Genomic DNA, 22,444 nt, shown 5'->3' on the forward strand with positions numbered 1-22,444 from the left:
AGCGATGTAAATTTCCATGAAAAATAAACTTACTTGGACAACTTCGGTCCCTGCTGGAGAATTTTCTGGAATTTGTTCCGTGTAGGTAGAATTTGGGAATCTTAAGTTAGGACCGTCTAGACCTTCTCCTACTTTAATTTCAATCAGGCTGGAGGCGCTGTGCGGTGGATTTCCTCTGTCGGTGGCCAGAATTTCCAGATGGTATATCCTTCCGTTTTCCATGGCTAGGCTGGAGGTCGTGGTGACGATCCCGCTTTTTGGATCCATCCTGAATTTGTTGCTCGGAGGCTCGTTGAGGAAACTGTAGACTATGTCGGCGTTGGTGCCCTCGTCGGCGTCCGTCGCGGTAACTTTGAGCAGTTCTTTACCGGAAGGGTTGTAAGACGGGACTTCGGCGATGAAAGGATACTGGGAGAAAACCGGCTTGTTGTCATTTACGTCTTCTATGGTGATTTGAACGGGCACTTTCTGAGATCTGGCGTCATACCGGCCGCTATCGGTTGCCACGACTTGAAATACGTAAGAACTGTGTTTCTCTCGATCAAACATCCTATGAAATACAGAAAAAAACATCAGTTATGTCATATCAAAGAAAAAACTAAAATGATTAAACATCAAATTAAGTTGATATTCAAGAAAAACGAAAGGCATTGTCAAATTAAAATCTTCTTAAAAGCAAAGATAGTCTTTTAAGGGAAGGTACATAGCTATAGTCCATTTTTAAGGTGTTCAAAGAAATCTTTTGGTTTTTCAGCTTGGCTTACTTCAGGCTTCTTTTTATTATCACTTTAACAAAGCGTCATTATTTAAAATAGGGCGAATATCGATGAGGGTAATAACAGCCTGAGGAGTCCTGTCACCAGCTTGCATACTACCGTCGTCTCACTGGGCAAATGTTATTCTAATGACAGGAATATTTTATGCCCGCCGTCCATCTGGTTTCATAGTCAAAAGGGAATACGTTTTAATACTCACCCAGCCGTGAAGATGTGTCCGGTGTCTGGGTCGATCCTGAACAGAGCCTGGCTCTCGTTCGCTAGCGAGTAGACGATCCTGGCGTTGAGTCCTTGGTCTTGATCCTGGGCGGTGACGTTCAAGACTAGAGTGCCGACTGCGGTGTCCTCTTTTACCCGGGCAACGTAGAGGGTCTCGGCGAAGACGGGGTCGTTGTCGTTCTGGTCTTCGACGGTAACGGTCAAGTTGCAAATCCCGGCCTTAGGAGGGCTGCCCTTGTCCTGAGCGCTCACGACCAACCTGTACCTCGACTGTACCTCTCTGTCTAGGGACCTCGCGCTCAACTCACCGCTATGCAAATCAATACTAAACCTGTTTCCAACATTTCCACCTAAAACGACAAAAAAACACTTAAATATTCCTATACGGTGAAAAGTAAGCCCGAAAGATCCTTTTGGATACAAATCAAAATATTTTGAAGATTTAGAGCATTGCTGGGCTTTTGAAGGCACAATTTGTCATGCCATAAATATTGTAACTCTATAGCGCTATAATGCAGAAAAAAATGACTCAGGAATTCAAGAAAGATGACATAAACATGTAGCCCGGATGAATAATAACCGATCGCTGGAGATAACCGAGCAAAATCTGACAAAAGGTGAAAAATAAATTATTTCTGAATTGCGAGAGTTTTTAAAATATAAACTTTTATTTGTAATAAAATTTTTAATATATAGCGAAATTTACTTCTCTCGATTATTTTTGTAACAGGATAGTTGATATTTGTTATGTAAAATGAAGTACAGTTATTAATTAAGTACTCACCGATGATGGTGTAAGTGATTTCTGAGTTAGGTCCAGAATCTTCGTCGTAAGCCTGGAGCCTGTGGATAGCGCCGAAATCGCTGTTTTCTGGAACGGCGAGGGAGTAGCAAGCTGGAAATTTTGGAGCGTGATCGTTGACGTCCGTGACGGCGACGTAGACGGAGGAGGTAGAATAGTGCTGTCCTTCTGTCGCATACACGACCAGTTGGTACGATTCTCTGACCTCTCTGTCGAGCCCGTTCGAGACGGTGATCACACCAGAAAACTGGTCGATTCGGAAATTCTCGCTACCCAGCCAATATGTCACGTTGCCCCCTTCTGTTAAAAAAAAAGGAAAGGGTAAATAACGAGGCAGAAACGATGATAAGGTTTGAAGAATAGTCTCGGAGTCGTTTAAAACGTAAGAACATGTACTTAAGTACCCGAAGACGAGATACAAGAATAGCATGGAAAGGCGAGGGGTGGAAAAAGGAAAAGGTAGAGAAAAGAGAGACAAAGTCCATGATGAATGGGTGCATTGTGTATCTAAAAAGAGAGGGAATGCGAGTTAAGAAGAGAAAGGAGATACTCAAGGAACGGCAAAAGGTGGTGTCAACTTTGTCGAGGAATCCGCCGAGGAACTATTATTATTAATTCAATTCCCTGATGCTTATTGTAATTATTACGATTCTTGCGTGAAATACGTTCAAGTAAGAAATAATTTACAATCCGGGTTATAAAGGCTTTTGTCGCCCTCTGCACATCCAAGTCCACATTCCATTCCACGACGTTTATCTTTATTCTCCAGGCCCTCGATCTACCGTTCTGTTTGCCGAAAATAATCAATTTTCTTCTTTTCCCTCATGTCGCAGGTTTATTCAATTACTTTGAGATTTTATTTCTCCCCGGCGATATGAATTCTTTTGGCCTCATGAGATCTCTCGGGATCTCATGGTAAATCGCGTTTTTATCTTAATCTCTTGACTTAACGATTGTTGGGAAGATTGTCTTGTCAAAATTAAATATCTCTCTCACATTTCAGCCACCTTCTATTTTTTTATAGTACTTAAGAGATATACAATTCAATGATCTGACATTGCTGTTTTCAGCTTGGCGCAGTATTTATTTATTCACTAATTTTGGATAATCCATGGTATATATATATATAAAAAGGCGCATATATAAACAAACAATTTAAAAAAAAATTAATATCAAAGTAAACCTTTCTAACTTCGACCTTTGTTAACCACTGTCGGTTCCCAGACCCCGCGGTCGTGCGTTCGATTCCAACCGTCGCCCTGGCCCTTTTTTCACGATACCCTTCACCCCCTCTCTCTCGCTCCCTCTCAGAAAAAATTATACGCCCTTGGCTAATTTGCAAGACCATAAGGGCAAAAAATATGTTCTTTACACATAGTCGGCGATTTTTGGAGGTCGCAACGGCTTAGGCGTTGACATAGCTCTCATCATTGTAAGGTAAAAATCTTAAGGTTCGACTCCAGGCCCTACATTTGAACCCGATTTTAGTGACTGGGAGTTTTGTGGCCCCCAACCTGATGGATTGAGGCCGGAACCGTGTGCATGAGCCGTTGGTGGTGGTCCGTGACAGAGTGAACCGTTGGCTGAGGTCCGGGGGCCGTGAGTCAGTTGGCTCCACAGAGGCTGAAGGGACTCGAGTGGAGCAATAGCCGAGAGCAGCAGTTGGCGTTTATAGCCAAGTCGGCAGTGTCTAGAAGGCGAGAATCAGGCTAATGCTGAGTACCCTTGCTGTCGACGTTGCCAATGACGGTGACGGCGTTCCATTAATACCTCGTCTGTTGTAACAACACAATCGTCGTTGTTGATTACTGTTAGGTGAGATCTCGTCGGGCTGACAAGTCTGAAGTCTGCCGTCAGTGCCCCTGCTTATATTCGGAAGGGCTGCAGAGTGGAGGGCGAGAATATTCCATAAGCGGTAATGGCATCTTGCGGAACTGTACGTGGCCACTACACCGATATATAAGGGTTCCATATAAAATATGTCATCGTAAAATAATCCTCTCTGTAAGGAACCAAGGCTTCCTATGCGGGACATAACTAGCAACTATGACAACGACGTGGTTAACTACAGTAGTGGTCTAAATGTTAACCGAACGGAATATGAACGTAAGTTAGTATACTGACGGCTCCAAAGCCGACAAGGGTACGGGAGCTGGGGTCTTTGGGATGAACCACAAGACCGAACTGACGGTAAACCTAGGCAAGTTTTCCAGTCTGACATCTTAGCGATCGAACAATGTGCCAGAGAAAAAGGCTAGGAAAACATTCCCGGAAGATAGCCTTTTTCTCTGACAGGCCGACAGCTCTCAGGGACTTAGCCTCATGCGAGGCGAAGGCAAAGAGTGTTTGGAAATGCATGGAGGCCCTGACGGAAGTCAGCGGCACTAATGACCTGACCCAGGCTTGGGTCCCTAGACATTCGGGGCATAGAGGCAACGAAAATGTTGACATGCTGGCCAAAAAGGGAGCCCCGGTTATGGGCCCAAAACCCTACTGCGCCCTTGCAGCCTGCGTCAAAAGAGGATAATCTTAAAACGATGGAACATGAAAACACACCCTGGGCCAGATGTTAAGTTACGGTGACTGATCCAAGCTAAGCCTGAAGTTCCGTGCTACCAGAATTCCTTTTTCTCATATGAGAAACTACTTGAAACCCTGACCAACAATTTTTTCGTTTTGTAAATAAGAGTCTTACCAACTCTTCTCGAAAAAATGTAATACAACCTTTCTCGCGGTACCTCCGGCTATGGCCCCAGGAGCACAGGTGCCCGTGCGTCAACCGCGTATGACCTATTCTTAATCGGGTATAGACGGTTGTTGGTTTCGCTCAACTTCTCGAAGAACCATATCCAGGCTTGACACGCAAAAGCCAAAAAGAAAAAAATTCTTGATGTTCTAAAATTTCTAACGCTTAGAAAGATCAGTTTCTTTGTTTCTATGTTTTGTATAATAGTGAATTATTTCATACCATCTGTGACCATTCCATACTGGAATGATATATTTATACTTTGCGTCAATTTACAAGAATGACTTATTTTATGTAAAACCCTAATTATTTACGTCAGTTAAATCAGTTGTTATTTGATCGAAAAAAACAACAAAACTATGTATCGTAATCCATTTATGTTTAGTGGCCTGATTGACCGTGTTAATTATTTCAATTAATTATTCTTTTTTTATGTAAGGTCTTGGTTGAGATGAAAAAGCTAGCGTCATGAGCGGGTTTCGAACCCACGCCCTTCGGCTCAATACGCCGCTGCTCTAGCCACTTGAGCTTTAGTGACTTCGGTCCAGTCGGACATCAACTCCCCATCTCAATCTACAACCTTTCGATTTTCCTTCTATTTGTTTTAATTTAGGTTGTAGATTGTAATCCTGATGAAGGCATAACAGGAAAAAAACTTGAATACAATTTTTGATTTTTTCCCGAATACTCGGCACGACATCAGAAGGCCGATAATTAAACATATCAAAATATCTTTGATTAAAGGATTCCACCAAATCTCTCTGATTATCTTTTGGTCTCCGTCCAAGAATATGCTTTAAATCTATCCACCCCGGTTCGAATTAAAGGCCAGATACAGTGGATCGGAGTTAGCCCCCTTGGTCCGCAAAACTAAAAACCCTTTTCTCCTTTAAAACCGAACCAAGGGAGAAAAATCTCAATGTTTAACGTTGTTAATTCATTTTCAGACCTGGGGAACAAACGGTGCAGAGCTGAAATCATAAATTACCAGATTTTATCTATCGGAAGAGGGAGCGAGAAAGAGAAAAGGGAGCTGGAAATAGGAGAATTCACCTCATGAAAAGTATTTTATTACTCTATTTCCCACATGCTCAACAGCTTTGAAACGTCCTTTAACCGTTATATCGTTTGTTATTAACTAGGTATTTTCTTTAGTACTTGCAACGTTGGTATTTTTAATCACTTCTCGTAATACAAACAATTTAAAAGTCTGTCAACTTATCCCGACTTGTTGAACACTACGACAGCCTTTCCGCTTTCGCATGCCCGTGTCATCAATTAAACAGAGATAGTTGTAATTTATAATTTATTTGTATCTAAAATTAAATAATTAGCATCAGAGAGGAAATAAATAATGCCTTTAACGAGCTAATTGGATGGGATTTAGATTTTTCATTTTATTTTTTGATGTATGGTCTCTTTACTTTTGACTTTTCATTTTGATAAATCTAATTTTTTTAAATTTTTCATTATACAAAATACGAAGGAATTGAAGAGAAAGCATTTGAAAATGTATTTAGCTTTTTCCTTTTATTTTTTATGTATAGCCTTTTTTTACTTTTCACTTTGATAAATCTAATTTTTTTAGTTTTCATTATACAAAACAAAATAAGAAGGAATTGAAGAGAAATTATTTGAAAATGTATTTCGATTTTTCCTTTTGTTTTTTGATGTATAGCACTTTTGACTTTTCATTTTAATAAATCTAATTTTTTTTTAGATTTTTCATTATATAAAACAAAATACGAAGAAATTGAAGAGAAAGTATTTGAAAATGTGTTTAGGCTTTTTATTTTATTTTTTGATGTATAGCCTTTTTTTTGTACTTTTCACTTTGATAAATCTATTTTTTTAAGATTTTATAGCCTCTTCACTTTTGACTTTTCATTTTGATAAATCTAACTTTTTTAGATTTTTCATTATACAAAATAAAATACGAAGGAATTGACGAGGAAGTATTTGAAAATGTATTTAGCTTTTTCCTTTTATTTTTTGATGTATAGCCTCTTCACTTTTGACTTTTCATTTTGATAAATCTAATTTTTTTTACATTTTTCATTATATAAAACAAAATACGAAGGAATTGAAGAGAAAGTATTTGAAAATGTGTTTAGGTTTTTCCTTTTATTTTTTGATGTATAGCCTCTTCGCTTTTGACTTTTCATTTTGATAAATCTAACTTTTTTAGATTTTTCATTATACAAAATAAAATACGAAGGATTTGACGTGAAAGTATTTGAAAAGGTATTTAAATTTTTCCTTTTGTTTTTTGATGTATAGCACTTGACTTTTCATTTTGATAAATCTAATTTTTTTAGATTTTTCATTATATAAAACAAAATACGAAGGAATTGAAGAGAAAGTATTTGAAAATGTGTTTAGGTTTTTTATTTTATTTTTTGAAGTATAGCCTTTTTTTGTGTACTTTTCACTTTGATAAATTAATTTTTAAAAAAATTTTCTATATACAAAACAACATCGAAGGAATTGAAGAGAAAGTTTTTGAAAATGTATTTAGCTTTTTCCTTTTATTTTTTGATGTATAGCCTTTTCACTTTGGACTTTTCATTTTGATAAATCTAATTATTTTAGATTTTTCATTATATAAAACAAAATACGAAGGAATTGACGAGGAAGTATTTGAAAATGTATTTAGCTTTTTCCTTTTATTTTTTGATGTATAGCCTTTTCACTTTGGACTTTTCATTTTGATAAATCTAATTTTTTTTACATTTTTCATTATATAAAACAAAATACGAAGGAATTGAAGAGAAAGTATTTGAAAATGTATTTAGATTTTTCATTTTATTTTTTTGATGTATAGCCTTTTTTTACTTTTCACTTTGATAAATATAATTTTTTCTTAATTTTTCATTATACAAAACAAAATACGAAGGAATTGAAGAGAAAGTAATTGAAAATGTATTTAGATATTCCATTTTATTTTTTCGTGTATAGACTTCACATTTGACGACTCATTTTGATAAATCTAATTTTTTAGATTTTTCATTATAGAAAAAAAATATGAAGAAATGGAAAGAAAGTATTTGAAAATGTGAGTCAACAGACATACTGATACAGAGGACAGGATAAAAATGAAGATTTGATTATGTTTGGGTAAGAATAATTATTTGATCTAAAAATAGGGAAAAAAAAGTTTGGATTTTATGTACAAAACACTTACCTTCGCTTGAAGATTTTGCATCCACTCTTGTGACAAAGCTCCCAATGGTGGCGTCTTCAGAGACGTTTGCATTGTAGACCATTCTCGAAAATTTCGGCGGCGATTCTGTTGTCCTTTTTACTGTTATTGTTATTGGAATGGTTGCGGATTTGGGCGGATTTCCATGATCGGTGGCCGTCACGTTTATGTTGTGTTTTGAACCGACGTCGAGAGGTCTGAGAAGGGTGAGATGACCTGTTTCGTAGCCGAGACTGAATTTGCCCTGGCTGTTGCCAGAAGTCACGTCGTATGTCACTCTGCCGTTCTCTCCTGAGTCTTTATCCGTCGCCAAGACTTGAACGACGACGGACCCGACTTCCATGCCTTCTTTGACGTAGACGTCTTTTGACTTGGGTGAAAAGAAGACCGGGGAGTTATCGTTGACGTCAGTGAGCCTGAGTCTCGCGGTGATGGTAGAACTCAGCCTGTCCGACTGATTGGCAGCCTGATCCGTCGCTCTAACGACCAAGGTGAATTCTGACACGTCGTCGAAATCCAAGGGAGAGATCAGGGTCAGGCTGCCGGTCAGCGGGTCCATGGAGAACATGCCGCTTTTGGGAAACGACGAGACTAAGCTGTAACGGACGTCGCCGTTCGGGGAGAAGTCCGTGTCGGTCGCGCTGAAGTTCCAGACGTTCGATCCGATCCGAAGGTCTTCGCGAACGTCGATGTCGATCAGGTCTTTTTCCCAGGTGGGAGTATTGTCGTTGACGTCGGTTATCTCGACTTTGATGATCACGGCGCTGCTCTGGTGGTTGATGGTCGTGCTCGTGTCCAAAGCCCTCACTTCCAACCGATATTCGGAACAACTCTCCCTATCGAGTTTTCTAGTTACGACGAGCGAGCCGGAGCTACGATCCAAATCGAACGCTGTTTCCTGGTCGGTTGGTGAAATCGACGTCAAAGTGTACATCAGATGTCCTGCCCTCGCTCTTCCTGAAACCAGGTTCGACTCGGTTCCTTCATTACCGATAACATTCCCGACCACGTATCCAATGTCTACAGCTTCGCTGACCTATAACACAAGAACTTGTTTAGATGCAATCAAAGGCAATTTAAAAGCATTAAATCGTTGTAGTACAACCCTCTTCCTACAAATATCCTCTACTATAGATTAGCAGCGGTTAGCACTTCTTAAATTTCCAACAAAGATTAAAATAATTATTTATACTCGTATTTTAATATATAAGGTAATGAAGGGGCGTCGGTGGCCGCAAGGTTTAGACTTTGACACGGCGCTCATCATTGTAAGGTAAAGGTCCCGGGTTCGAATCCAGGGCCCTGCATTCAAACCCGACATACTTACAAATGGGCTTTTTTCGTTAAAAAAAAAGAAAAAAAAAAGAGAGAGAGAGAGAGAGGGAGAGGGTGAGAGTGAGGGAGGGGAGAGAGAGATATGTTTCAATCAGTCGTGTGAAATTCTGAGATTTTTCCAGGGGCTAGGGGGTTGATTAGTTGTTAACGACCATTTTGATCTCTCCCATCTTTACTGTTTCAGTCAGACATCTTCACAGGCTAACCACCGAAGATGGCGAGAAGCCGAAGGGCATCAAGTATACCGAACTACTGTGAGATTTTTCCAGTGCGAGCTGGTTGATGAACCTGTTTACGATCATTTTTGACCGGTTTATCCTCGAGCAATTGGTCAGTTAATCTCACAGATTAATCACTGAAGATGGCGAGAAGCCTAAACGCGCTAGGCAGACCGAATATGATGGTAATGACCGAACTATAATTGTGTGCAATTGTGAGATTTTTCTAGACGCCAGCGGGTTGGTGAACCTATAGTTTCTGATCAATTTTGATCTCCTATCCTTGTTTTGATCAATCATCATCAAAGACCACTGAACATGGCAAAATAGCCGAAAATGGTACAACCAAACTATAAATGTGCGAAATTTTGAGATGATTCCATGGGCCACTGGGTGATAACTCGTTTCCGATTGTTTCGATCTATCATTACTGATTTAGTCAGCGATCTTCACAGACAAACCGCTGAAGATGGCGAGAAGCAGAAACGTCCGTGGCTGAAAAAAAGATCAGACCAAACTGCAACTGTGTGAAATAGATTTTCCAGGGCGAACGGGAAGAAGAATCGTTTTCGACCATTTTGATCTGCTCGTCTTCCCTGCCTTATTCAATCATCCAATCTGCATGACCCATTGATGATGGCGAGAACCAGAAAAGCGTCTGTAGACAAAAAAGGACAGGAAAGACCAAATTATAGTGGAGAATAGATTTTTCCAGGTACGAGTAGGTCGATTTTGATATACCTATCTTCGCTGATTTACTCAGTTATCCTTACAACCTGACCATTGAAGATGACGAGAAGCCTAAACGCGTCTGGCAGACCGAAAAGATCGGCAAGGACCAAACTATAACACTGGGAAATAGTGAGATTTTTCCAACGGCTAGGGGTTGATGGACTTATAGTTTATGATCATTTTTGATCTGCCCATCTTTGCTGTTTTAGCCAGTTATCTTTGTAGACCTACCACTGAAGATGGCTAGAAGCTGAAGTGTGTATGGCAGATCAAAACAGCGAAGATAGACAGAAAATGATCGGAAAGGATCAATCTATAACACTATGTGACTAGTAGGTTTTTCCAGATACCGAGGCTAGGCAGGTATGTCGTTTAAAAAAAATGATATGACAAAAGGTTATACATTGTGTGATTCGATGATAGGTGTCTGGAGATTAGGTCTCTCAGTCAGATTCTGCTTGAAGTTCGTACCCTGAATTTAACTGGTTGATTGATAGAAGTCGGTTGACATCCGCGCTACCCTAGGCGAAAATGCTTACCTAAAACTGGGTTAACAACACAAAGAGGACGGTCTATCAATCACCGACCTCATTCTCTCCATCTTCCTCTTTCACCTCCTTTCCCACCGCTTTACATCAATTGCACCGGCTCAAATTCCGACCGTGGTGCAATCCGAGTAATTTATACTTTTTGCCCTTTTCGGAAGCGGCGCTTTTATACGGTGAAAGTAGGTTTGATTTCGTTTTGATCGATGAAAATCCATATCCCGCGTGTCAAGTAAATGGGGTCGACTGTCCATCATCGGTTTCTTCTGGATCGCGGGCAACCGGTAGAAAAGAGATATCTATGCGTTAAAAATGCAGGCTGACTAGAATCAAAAGCATGGCCGAGAATGTAAAAAAAAAATTCCTGCAGTTTAATTATGTCAAAGAAACATCTGATATAATGTTCTGATGGAAAGGTAAGTTTCCTTAAAAGCTGTTTTAGTGAGTCGTGTACAATTAATTACATTTCTCACCTATTGCTCTTATTACAATTGTCCTTTTAATTCTAATTTATATGCATTAGATCAAATTAATTAACGAGGAATGGGCTAAAATGAATGTTCCTTTGATGTGATGTAAGAAAAAAGAATTTTAGGTTTATTTTCATAGGGGAAAAGCTGCAGAGGGAAGGAAATTTTGGACCACTCCGTCCGAGTCCTCGGAGGTACAAACCGAGTTTCAGTAAAAATCCGGTTAAGTACAAAAAGAAGAACTGTTTTTCTGTCTCTTTCTCAGCCAGCCCCTCTTCTCCGGCTTCGAGTCTTCTTTTTATTTCTTACTCTTCGGTTTGGAATTTCGGCGAGTCGCATAAATTTCCCGTGTCTTTCTGTCAGAAGTGTGTGGAGGAGCTGTGAAGTGCATATCAGGAGGGCTCACTTCAAGCCTTCTTTTTGGCCATTTTCTCGTATATTGAGCCAAACTCGGCCCAACGGAATTATTTACTCCGTACGGCTGTCAGAAGGTGAGAAAAGACACGAGGACGGAGGCGTTTATTGTCCTAACTGATCTCAAACAGGCATGACTGAAGAGTGGTCCGATAAAAACATACGGACGCCTTAAGTTCGCGATTTCCATTTCGAATACGCGGTCACATGTAAATTGTTTGATTTCCTCTTTGGGTCTGCGGAATGGTGAACCCGTAGTTGCGTCATTTCCGATCATTCTGTAAATTTGCATTGACCTGAACAAAAAGCCAACAACTTTAGTTTATCGGAAAACTGCTGACCTACTAAGAATTGCTTCATACCAGATGTGAAACGATTCACAGAGTAGTGATCATCATTCGGACTTTATTAACTATTAAATAATCAAAGCCTAAAAGTCTCTCTTCACAAAAAGATCCCTTATGGCAGATATGAAAACTGCAAAGAACCAAAGACATGTCAGAAGAAAAGTAAAAAAAGGCAGTTTCGACTGGTCGAGAGACTATGCATTAACGACCTGAAACAGAGCTCTCTTCAAGGATTCTAAATTTAAATAATTGATCCTGAAGATAAACTGCCAGAGGAGAATCTACAAGACTACATAGACACAGAAACTTTTATTGGGATAACAGACTCCACCATCCCAGAATGGTTCACACAAAAATGGGAAGTGGATAAACTCCAGAGGTGCCTTAGTAAACACATGATGAAGAACCCTCATCAAAACAGTGGTGTAGGCTTCATGTTAAAGGTGTCAAGTACTAGGGAAGGTAAACTCAAGGGGATTGATAGGGCTACATGCCTGTCATATTAGAAAACACCTACACTATATAAAATATGTATGATGAATGATACTGCTACCGATATCATCTTCGAATGCGAAACAAATTCTCAATGGTGACATAGCCTAGTGTACGAAGTCCTCCTACTCATAAAAAAAGGATCGGGTAAATTGTACCGACCTAAGAAACTAGGAAAAGTGCAATTACCCAGAAAACTGCAGTGCTTGGTAAATACCTGCTTTCTAGTATCCTCTTGTCATCATGTAGAAACAACCATCAGAAAAGGGTGGTTTTTTCTGGTAGATAATAAACGTAAAGAAAAGAAGAGGGCCCAGGACGGAGCCATGAGGAACGGAGTTTACTGGCAAAGCAGGTAAGGCAACCAATTTAGTTCTAAGCAGGAGAAACCAAAGTTTAAAACAAGTCCTCTTTACGCCCTTGCACACTGCGACCAGTATTGGTCTATTATGCCATTTCTGTTAAGCTGTTTTCCTCTTCCAGGAGTAAGGAATCTCAGCCTTCATAAGACTTATCACAGAGGATATGATCCGCTGTTTCTTCTTATTCCTGGCATTATCTGCATATGTTTGTTGGCATTGGTATATATGCTTCCGGAGTCTTTGTGTCCAGTTAGCAGTCCTACCATCATTCTAGTCCTCTTAAGAAATTATATTCTCCTGAAATATAACTCCATTGAATCGAGGACATATTCTTAACCCGTTGTCTGATGGACCCACGTTTTTGACAATTTTGCATGCCGCAAATAGGTTCATGGCCGATAGGTGTCCTCATTCCAATTTATTGGCGGAAAAAAGGGAAATTGTATGGAACCATGTGGCATAGGTCATTGAAAGGAACAAAGAAAATTCTAGTCGATTAGCAGTTTTTCTAAACTAACTCATTCTTGAGTGCTCCTAACGACTTCAGCAAATCATGAAACAACAGGTCACTAAGAAACACAATTCAAGTCAACATACGCCAAACATTCGACCATCGCCAAGGATTGCACATCAGCCGAAGTAGCGTTAAGAACCGTCATCCAGTATTGCCAAGTGATTGAGGACTCAGACCACGTACTTCTGGAGTGCACCTATAAGGAAAATGGAACCTGCCCACTTAGAACCATAGGCAGGGTTGTACAAATTCGATTATATTTTTGTTTATTAGCTCTAAAGCCTTGCGATTCACTGAGCTTAGCATACTGCCATAAAAGAGGATACCTCTAAAAATGGATCCTTAATGAGTCCAAAACCTGGTGGAACAATACCACAGGAATGAGACACGCAAAGAGATTCATAGAAGGACAGTCCGCAATATTTACAAAGGCAACCGCAACCGAACCAGGATTCTGGCTGGACTCCTGACAGATTACGGCCACTTAAAAAAGCAGTATAGACAGAAGAAACACTGTACAGATACTGCCATAAAGAAGAGGAGACCGCAGAATATATTCTATGTTTCTGTGAAGGTATATGTAGATGTAGGTTCTTGCAACTAGGACAAGAAAAACCACAAGGAAGATCCTACACCAAGGAGCCGCTGGCAAAGGTATGGATGATGAATAATAGCCTGAAGCTGGCCAGTGAATTATAAATAACAGAGGAGCACAGTAGATATATTCAGGTCGAGGTAGGCCTTGTGGCCGCCTCTTTTATCCCTATCCGTACGCAAAAGGCCGATAGATGTCCTCATTCCTTGGCCAATTTATACACACAAAAAAAGGAAATTATATGGAACATCTTATCGTGTGCCCCAATAACCATGTTGTCTTTCAAAGAAACAAAGAAAATTTTTAGTCAACTTATGCCAAAAGTTCAGCCATCAGCTAAATTGGCAATGAGAAACCTTCTGCCAGTGTTGCCAAGTGACTGAAGACTCAGATTACGTACTTCTAAAGTGCACCCATCAGGAAAATGGAGCCTGCCCACTTGGAACCGTAGACAGGGTGGTTCAAATTCGATTATATTTACATGGTACATTTTGCCAAGGATGTTTCTTATCTTTAAATCGCTGGTTTTAGTGCTGTACAAAAATGTACAGGGTTTTATGATTTTTGATATTTTGCATGACTTGTTTATTGCTTGACGGAAGCTTGTAACTTTTCTCCATGTCTTGCACTTTGGAAGTAATTAAAAATCAAGTCCAAGCGGGACGGTTTGATGTCTAAATTTCGTTTGGAAATACAAAAAGCCGAGGAAACTGGGTCCCCCCTTGATAAATAAGTATGTGGGTTTCTCACGATAAATTACCCTAGGAAATAGCTCCCTAAACATAGCTATAATTGAGTTCTACCAGGTTGATCAATCACCCGGCTTGGTTACGGGCGTGGGCCTGGGGGGACTTAGCCGTCCACTGATTAGGCTTCTTGTCAAAGGAGTCAAATAATCTCAAAAAGGATTTTTTTGTACCTCGTTCACTCACTTCTAAGGCCTTGTTAATGTTTTTCGTTTTTTACCAACACCCCGGTGACTGAAGGAGAAGCGGGGAAAGATTGAAATCGACACTTTATTTGTGGGAATCGGCTGTTTTGTCCATTTTTTTCTTATTTCGCACTGTTTTGTATAACATATTAAAGAGCTTTAGAAGATAAATTGTTTTCATTTAATTAAAACGTATTACAAGATTAGACGGCCGTCCAATTGGACCAACTGGGAGAAATAATACAAAAATCTCGCCCTGTTAAAATCAAAAAGGCATCAGCGGAAATTTTCAATTTTAATGGGTACAACGTGAAAAAATAACGAAAATGTCAAGTTCGTGCATAATATGCAAACACACCATTAAAATGATAAATCGATTTCATTAGGTTCCAATGAATTGACTTAGGCAAAAGTGAAATAAATATGTTATTTTAATTAGATGGCACATGATAAAACTACCAGTCTACGATGAGGAATGTGTTTTAAAACAATTAGATAAACAGTAAATAGTAACGATAATAATAAAAAATCAGTGATAAATTATTAAGAAGAACTAAAAGTCAATTGGTCATCCTATATCGCCATTTTTATTCGATGTGAAAGTACATTAATTTTGGCTGGATATTTTTTCTCTATTATACCATATTGTTTATAATCTTTATGTAAAGTGTGGTTGAGGTGAAAAATTACTGTCATAAGCGGGACTCGAACCCTCGACCTCTGGCTTTATACCACGCTGCTCTAACCAAGCGTAAATAAAACCGACTAAAACATGGTTTAATATTATAATATATTAAATCCATTAGATTTAGTGGTATATTGACCAAATCACTTCTTTCAATTAAATAATCCTTTTATGTAAGGTTTTGGTTGAACTGAAAAAATCAGTGCCACGAGCGGGATTCGAACCCACGTCCTTCGGCTAAATACGCTGCTGCCCTACCACTTGAGCTATCGTAACTTCGATCCACACGGACACCAACTCCCCATCTCAACCACCAACAACCAAAAACGGCAAAAAGGAGGTTAAAATTGAAAGGTTGTGGTTGAGATGGGGAGTTGGTGTCCGAGTGGATCGAAGTCACGATAGCTCAAGTGGCAAGAAATGTGGGAGGTAACCTTCCAATACACGCCGGTTCCGGAATGGATCCTCCGGAATAGGACCAGTCAAATTATGACAAGGCACCGCTACTTTGTCAGCTACTTGCATATGTTCAAAAGAACAAACACCCCCTGTGTCCGGGGGGAGTTTAAGTCGTACTCAAAAAAGTCCATTCGAGTAGATAGCGACCCACCCTCATCGATATTATATTCTTGTTTATTTATTTTATTAGTTTTAGATAAATTACGACTACTAGGAAATTTTTATCTCGGGCTGTTTTATCATCCGAGTGGATCGAAGTCACGACAGCTCAAGTCGTAGAGCAGCGGCGTATTTAGCCGAAGGTCGTTGGTTCGGATCCCGCTCGTGGTACTGACTGTTCGGGCGCGTCTCCGTCACCGAAGCGCTTCCTTTTATCATCATTATAATTCCGTGAACGAATCATCCTTTCATTGTCCCCGAAGACTCCATCATCTCACTGGCTACTACCTGGATTGCATCGTCTCATTCTCATCGCCACTGGATTTCATCATCCAGCATCATCAACGCCGCTGCAAGAAGGTCGGTACACCGGCTTAATCACCGCTGAACAACTTCACACTATTCAGGAGACATTCACCGCTTTCCGGATTTCATCGCCTTCAGAGGGATTCATCGCCTTTAGACCGTCATCGCCTTCAAATTTCCAATACGATCATCCTCCATCTTGGAAGCCATAGAAATTTCATTAACAGTGAGTCTTCAACTACTCCTTTCGTTCATTATTTATTCCTTCATTTAACCATTCCTAAACTAACATCCCCTTTTCAATCGGGAATCTTCCATTCACGTTGGTGCCGAAACAGTCTTCTTATTAACTTCAACTTCTCTCTCCGGCGGAGTTCATTGGCGCCATTTTGAATTTGGCTGCTGGCGAACACTGACTTTTTCATTTCAACTAAAACCTTCCACAAAAGGATTATTTAATTGAAAGATTATATTTTATTTTTTGTTAATTTTGTTAAACGAAGGTTCGGAACACTACAGGTCATATCAAACCTCGGGGACTTTGCAGGACCTCTGGATTCGAACCCGGTGGACTTTTAACTTAAAGTGATGAGCGCCTTGTCAGCGCCTTAACCGTTTCGACCACCTACTCGCCATTTATATTTTATTGTTCTCCGATAAATTGACAGTCGAATTAACGTGACAAGAAGTCAAACAGCGAGGGTAGGCGGACCATATATGATGAATAAGGATCGAACCCCATTTTCGGAAGACTTGTTTTTTTTCGTATTTTTATATTTTCTTGTTTCGTTCTTAGACCGGATTCATGCTGGTATCTGTTTTTGTGGATATTCATTACATAACTTATTTTCCACGAAACTAGTTTCTGTTTTTGAACTGTCGATTATGTATGGTCAAGATGTGATAAGGCTTGTCAAGCCTGTTTGTATGGTTTGGATATGATTTTGTGTTAGGTGTGTAATTATCATGCCAGTCATTATCTATTTATTAAGCAATCTTTCACATCCTAGCTTTGATTTGTCAAATATGCTGATAAGTGTGTCATGGTATGAGGTGATTTTTGTGAACAGACGGATTGACATCGAGTTCCGTTTGGTCTATGTTATTTTGAATCGGACAATGTGTTTATCGAATTATTTCGATCGTGCATGTATAAATTGTAAAAATGCTTCCATTCTGACAGCTGATTTTTTTCAACGATAACCCATGGAAGAAGCGGCGTGTGTTATGTTGCAGGATTTAGCCTTTCATTATGCGCTATGAATCATTAGACAAGTCTTAAGAGTTTGAAACGTGTAATTGTCAATATGACGTTTTACCGTTTAGCCTTCCAATTAATAATAAAGAAGGGGGCTGTACTCATGATAGGTCCTTGTTATACGTCATGTACGGTGTCATACCTTGAAATGTAGACTCGAGCTTGAGAAAGTCGGCCGGTGATCGTATAACGCGAGGACTTCGACACTGAGAGTCCTGACTGACTGCTTCGGAGGGTTGCCGCTGTCCGTCGCAGCGACGGTCACCCTGTATATGTCCTTCTCGCCAGATTCAAGCACCACTTTCGTCCTCAGCACACCCGTTACAGGATCCACGGAAAAAACCCTCCATCCTTCTCCTTCTCGACCTGAAATAAGATTTATTTGAAAAGATGTTTTTTTTTGTTTGATGAATTAACCAACCTTTAAGAATGGAATAGGTGACGGTGGCGTTTTGACCGTTGTCCCGGTCGACGGCTCGGACTTTGACTACTTCCGTCCCTGGGGCTTGTTCTTCTCGGATGGAGACGACGTCCTCCCTCGGGTCCACGATCTCGGGCGCGTTGTCGTTGACGTCGGTCACGACGATCCTGACGGTGACCCTGGAGGACCTCGGCGGCACCCCTTGGTCCTTGGCCTCGGCCACCAGCTCATACATACTACGCTTCTCCCGATCAAGCACCTCCCTCGTCCGGATCTCTCCTGCAATAAAAAATTACATATGTATTTATTAATTCAAACACTTCTAAAAGAAAGCCAGAACGAGTGGCAGTCGTGGTAATTCAGTATATAAGTAGATTTATCTATTTTATTAGTTATTACCTACATTTATGCTACTTTTTAATGTAGAAGATTGGTTTTACAGGTATGCTTTAAAATTTATACATTGTTTACTTAAGTCAAGAGGAAACCAGCTAGAGATAAAAATATCCTAGTATTCGTAATTTACCTAAAACTAATAAAATAAATAAACAAGAATAGAATATCCATGAGGGTGGGTCGCTAGCTACTCGAATGTTTTTTTAAGTACGGCTTCCTCAAACTTCTTGCAGAAGATTTTGTGCTCGACTCTTCTTGGAATTGGACTCCGCACTCTGGATACAGGGGCTGTTTGATCTTCTGAACATATGCAAGTAGCTGTCAAGGTAGGCGAGCTATCATGGTTTAGCTGGTCCAATAATCGGGGAGGATCGCGTGTATTGGAAGGTTACCTGCCTTTAACGTTACTTTCCCACCTTTCTTGCCATCTTTCCTCTACCCATGTGACCAGAAATCGTTTGCTTTCCCCCGAAAGAATGTGGCTAGCCATTCCATTTCATAGCTCCTCAGGACACTGATAGTTGTTCTTCATCTTTCATATAGCAGTGCCTTTTCATCAGTGATCTTTAGGAGGAGAGGAAGAAAGTTGGAGGGCATGCGTAGATGTCGTTTTGTCGTCGTCCTCAGCATTGCATCTCTTTGGCTATGTTCCACAATGTTTTTCGTTTTGCTTCTCAGTTTAGGAGCCCATGCCGCTGTTACATAAGTTTGTAGAAACACTTTTCCAGAGGGTGCATGGCCTTTGAGCTTAATCTCCATGTTGGGGAATGTTGGTAAGTTTGGCGTATGTGCTTTGTTTTGTTTTTTCTCTCACCCTTAGGAATAGGGATAAAAAAGGCGGCCACAAGGCTTTTTACACTTCGACCTGAGTACATCTATTGGGCTCTCCTGTTTTTATAACTCACTGGCCAGCTTCAGGTTGCTAATCACCTTCCATTCCCTTGCCAGCGGCTCCTTAGTGTAGGATCTTGCTTGTGGTTTTTTCTGATCTAGTTGCAAGAACCTGCACCTACATAGACTTTCCCAGAAACATAAAATGTGTTTTATGTGTTCTGCGGTCTCCTCCTTTTCCTGGCAGTATCTGCATAGTGTTTCTTCTGTCTGTACTACTATCCGATGCATGTGCATTCGTAAGTGGCAGTGCCCTGTCAAGGTCCAACCAGAATCCTAGGCCGGTTGCGGTTGCCTTTGTAAGTTTTGCGGACAGCCCTTCTATGAATTTCATCGCGTGCCTCTCACCTGTGGTATGGCTCCACCAGGTTTTTGACTCCTTAAGGATCCATTTTACGATGTATCTCTTTTGTGGCAGAATGCTTCTGGACCAGAAAATCCATGTTGGCCCCCTCTTTGGCCAATATGACAAAAATTTCGTTGCCTCTATGCCCCGAGGCCCGGGGACCCATGACAGGGTCAGGTCATTAGTGTCGCTGACGTCAGGGCCTCCATGCAGTTTCGGACACTCTTTGCCTTCACCTCGCATGAGGCCTGCCTGTAGTGCCTGTCTGTCAGACGAGATGGCTATCTTCCTGGAATATATTCCTAGCCTTCTCAAACCCTTATTAGATACTTAACTGAGCTTTATGCCTGTTTCTACCCCCTAAGAATACTACCCAAGTGCCGTTCTGATCGTACCTTTTAAGATTAGATTTTGACATTTTTTGGGTCAGTTTTTAAATTATTTTCAACACCCTTAAAATGACCTTTACAACATTTTCAGTCCGGTATAATAATCGCTTTCTCGTTTCTTCCTCTATCAGCACAACACGTCAACAAGTATTGTATTTTTCATATAAAGAAAAATACTTTTGAAGAATAAGGCTCCAGATCTTTTATATTTTTTTGATAAATATGCACTGAAGAAGGCAAAATACGTATACTGAAATTGATGGTAAACTTATAATAGTTTCTTTCATTTGACACAACCCTGATTTAACCCAAACTTACTGACAAAGAAGTATTGTTAAATGGAAAATTTTTCATAAATTTATGTATTGTTCTTTTTTTATTTCTTATATTCTTCTGATATTACAACATTTTTTAAATAAATATTGTCTCGATATCATTAGAAAGTCATTGAGGAAACGTCTGGCTAGTAAGTCTTCTGAACGTGCGTCATTTTAGCCATTCTTCTTGGCCGTTTCGATTATTCCTGCTGTGGAAGAACTGTTCGAAGTTATATCGGTTCCCAGCTGTCCGATAATTAATTAATGAGATTCTCGGTCGGATTGAGTTTTGCGTGGTTCTCGGCACAAGGGAGTTCTGTAAGGTAATAAATGAACACCCACTCTCGCCCGTTGGCACGTTTCGAAATTGGTGCCTTAGGAGTGAAGTAGGAAAACGAAGTGCAAAAACCGTTCGAGAATACTTAAAAAAACAACTTCGAAATTCGGACATGTAGCGAAATTTTTTTTTGAAATTAATAAATAATGGGAATTTTTCTTTCGAGAGTGAATATTAATGGGTTTTGAGTCTTCTAACGGTCGGATTTAGCACGTTTAGGTTATTTAATTCCTTGAAATATTTTTATATTATACCCCGTGGTAGTTTTATTTCTTTTCCAGTGTCGTTTTTTCCCGTGGGAACTACTATGTATTATTTTGGAAATATGATCGATTTGTACCTTTGTGGGACCGTCTTGCAATCTTTTTAAATTTCTTAAATCCGACTCAAGGCTATTTAAAAACTCATGTTTTATATGGTGTTTAAGAGAAAAATCTTTAGTTTCGGACTATATTTTGAAAGTATAGAACGGTTGCGTTGGATAGGATTAAATTAGCTTAATTTCCTTCCTGGATCCCACACGACAACCTTGTCTACGCACGCCCATTATCCTCGGTCACATCTCTTCAAGAGAAAACTCTTCTCGTATTAAAAAACATAAACATTCATTCTCTTGCATGGTAAATAGACTGGGTATGAATGAAATTCAAGGAACCTGCGACACCAAGAATAATATATACGATCTTCCAAAATTTCACTCGCAGACAGGCATCCAAAGCTGTTATTCGTCCTAATATTTAAATTTCACTTCGATTGACAAATAAAAATATTTAATTATAATTGTCGCCGAGAATCAAATTCAACATTTGAAAAATGGCAGAAAGGAAGGAAAATTCAAAACAATTAATTAAGGTTTTTATTTGAGATAAAAAAGTCAATGGCACGAGCGGGATTCGAACCCACGATCTTCGGCTAGATACGCCGCTGCTCTACCACCTGAAAAATGGCAAAAAGGAGGGATAATTCAAAAGGTGGGGTTGAGATGGGAACCACCCCAGGAGAACCAGCTTGAAGATGACGAGAAGACTTGGTTGTCTGTCCAAAGTCAGGAGTAGTCAAATGACGTACACTAAAATTGGTCAGAAACGACGTAAAAAGTGATGTTTCTAGCCGAAGATCGTGGGTTCGAATCCCGCTAGTGCCAGTGACTTTTTTATCTCCACTAAAAGCCTTAATTAATTTAAAGATATTAATTGGTCAAGCGGACCACGAAACTAGTGAATTTAATTGTAATATAAGCTCTACAGGCAAGGCCCAAAAAAGAACAGTCGTTAGGTGACAAAACATAATCAAATGTAAACTGATGGACAAATTTAACGCACCACCATTACACTTGTAATCCTTTTAAAAAGATAGTTCCTACACACAGCGAGTTAGTAGTTTCCGGTATGGTCTAGTGGCTAGGATACCTGGCTCTCACTCAGGAGGGTCGGGTTCGATTCCAGGTAGCGGAATAATTTTCGGGTATGGTCTAGTGGCTAGGATACCTGGCTCTCACCCAACGAGGGCCGAGTTCGATTCCCGGTACCGGAATAATTTTTGCTTACTGTGAGTAGGAACTATCTTTTTAAAAGGATTGAACACCGCACTCACACCACCATTCATCATCTCTATTAAATATTTATGTATTCATGTTCTGGATATCAAAAATAGATTTGGCTGTAAAAATAAGATATTTAAAAATAAATTGTATATTATCTAATTATAGAAAAACAATTATTAAGTAAAGAAGAAGAAAAAAAAGTTGAACGCCATTGCATTTATTGGAATAAGATTTCTG

General features: G+C 39.8%; 1 protein-coding gene across 1 annotated transcript in view; it reads right to left on the reverse strand.

The window, feature by feature from the left end:
* LOC106665493 (protein dachsous) overlaps positions 1–22,444 on the reverse strand; it is a 305,122-nt gene that overhangs the window by 4,591 nt on the left and 278,087 nt on the right. Inside the window, exons 8-13 of the mRNA XM_014391938.2 lie at positions 17,989–18,267; positions 17,710–17,933; positions 7,728–8,781; positions 1,780–2,097; positions 976–1,345; positions 34–550 (exon numbers count right to left, since the gene is read on the reverse strand). Of these exons, the coding sequence (XP_014247424.1) occupies positions 34–550; positions 976–1,345; positions 1,780–2,097; positions 7,728–8,781; positions 17,710–17,933; positions 17,989–18,267 (2,762 nt within the window). The remainder of the gene's footprint in view (positions 1–33; positions 551–975; positions 1,346–1,779; positions 2,098–7,727; positions 8,782–17,709; positions 17,934–17,988; positions 18,268–22,444) is intronic.

Source organism: Cimex lectularius, unplaced genomic scaffold, assembly GCF_000648675.2.
Source record: "Cimex lectularius strain Harlan isolate CLEC.00 unplaced genomic scaffold, Clec_2.1 scaffold102, whole genome shotgun sequence".
Taxonomy (NCBI): domain Eukaryota; kingdom Metazoa; phylum Arthropoda; class Insecta; order Hemiptera; family Cimicidae; genus Cimex; species Cimex lectularius.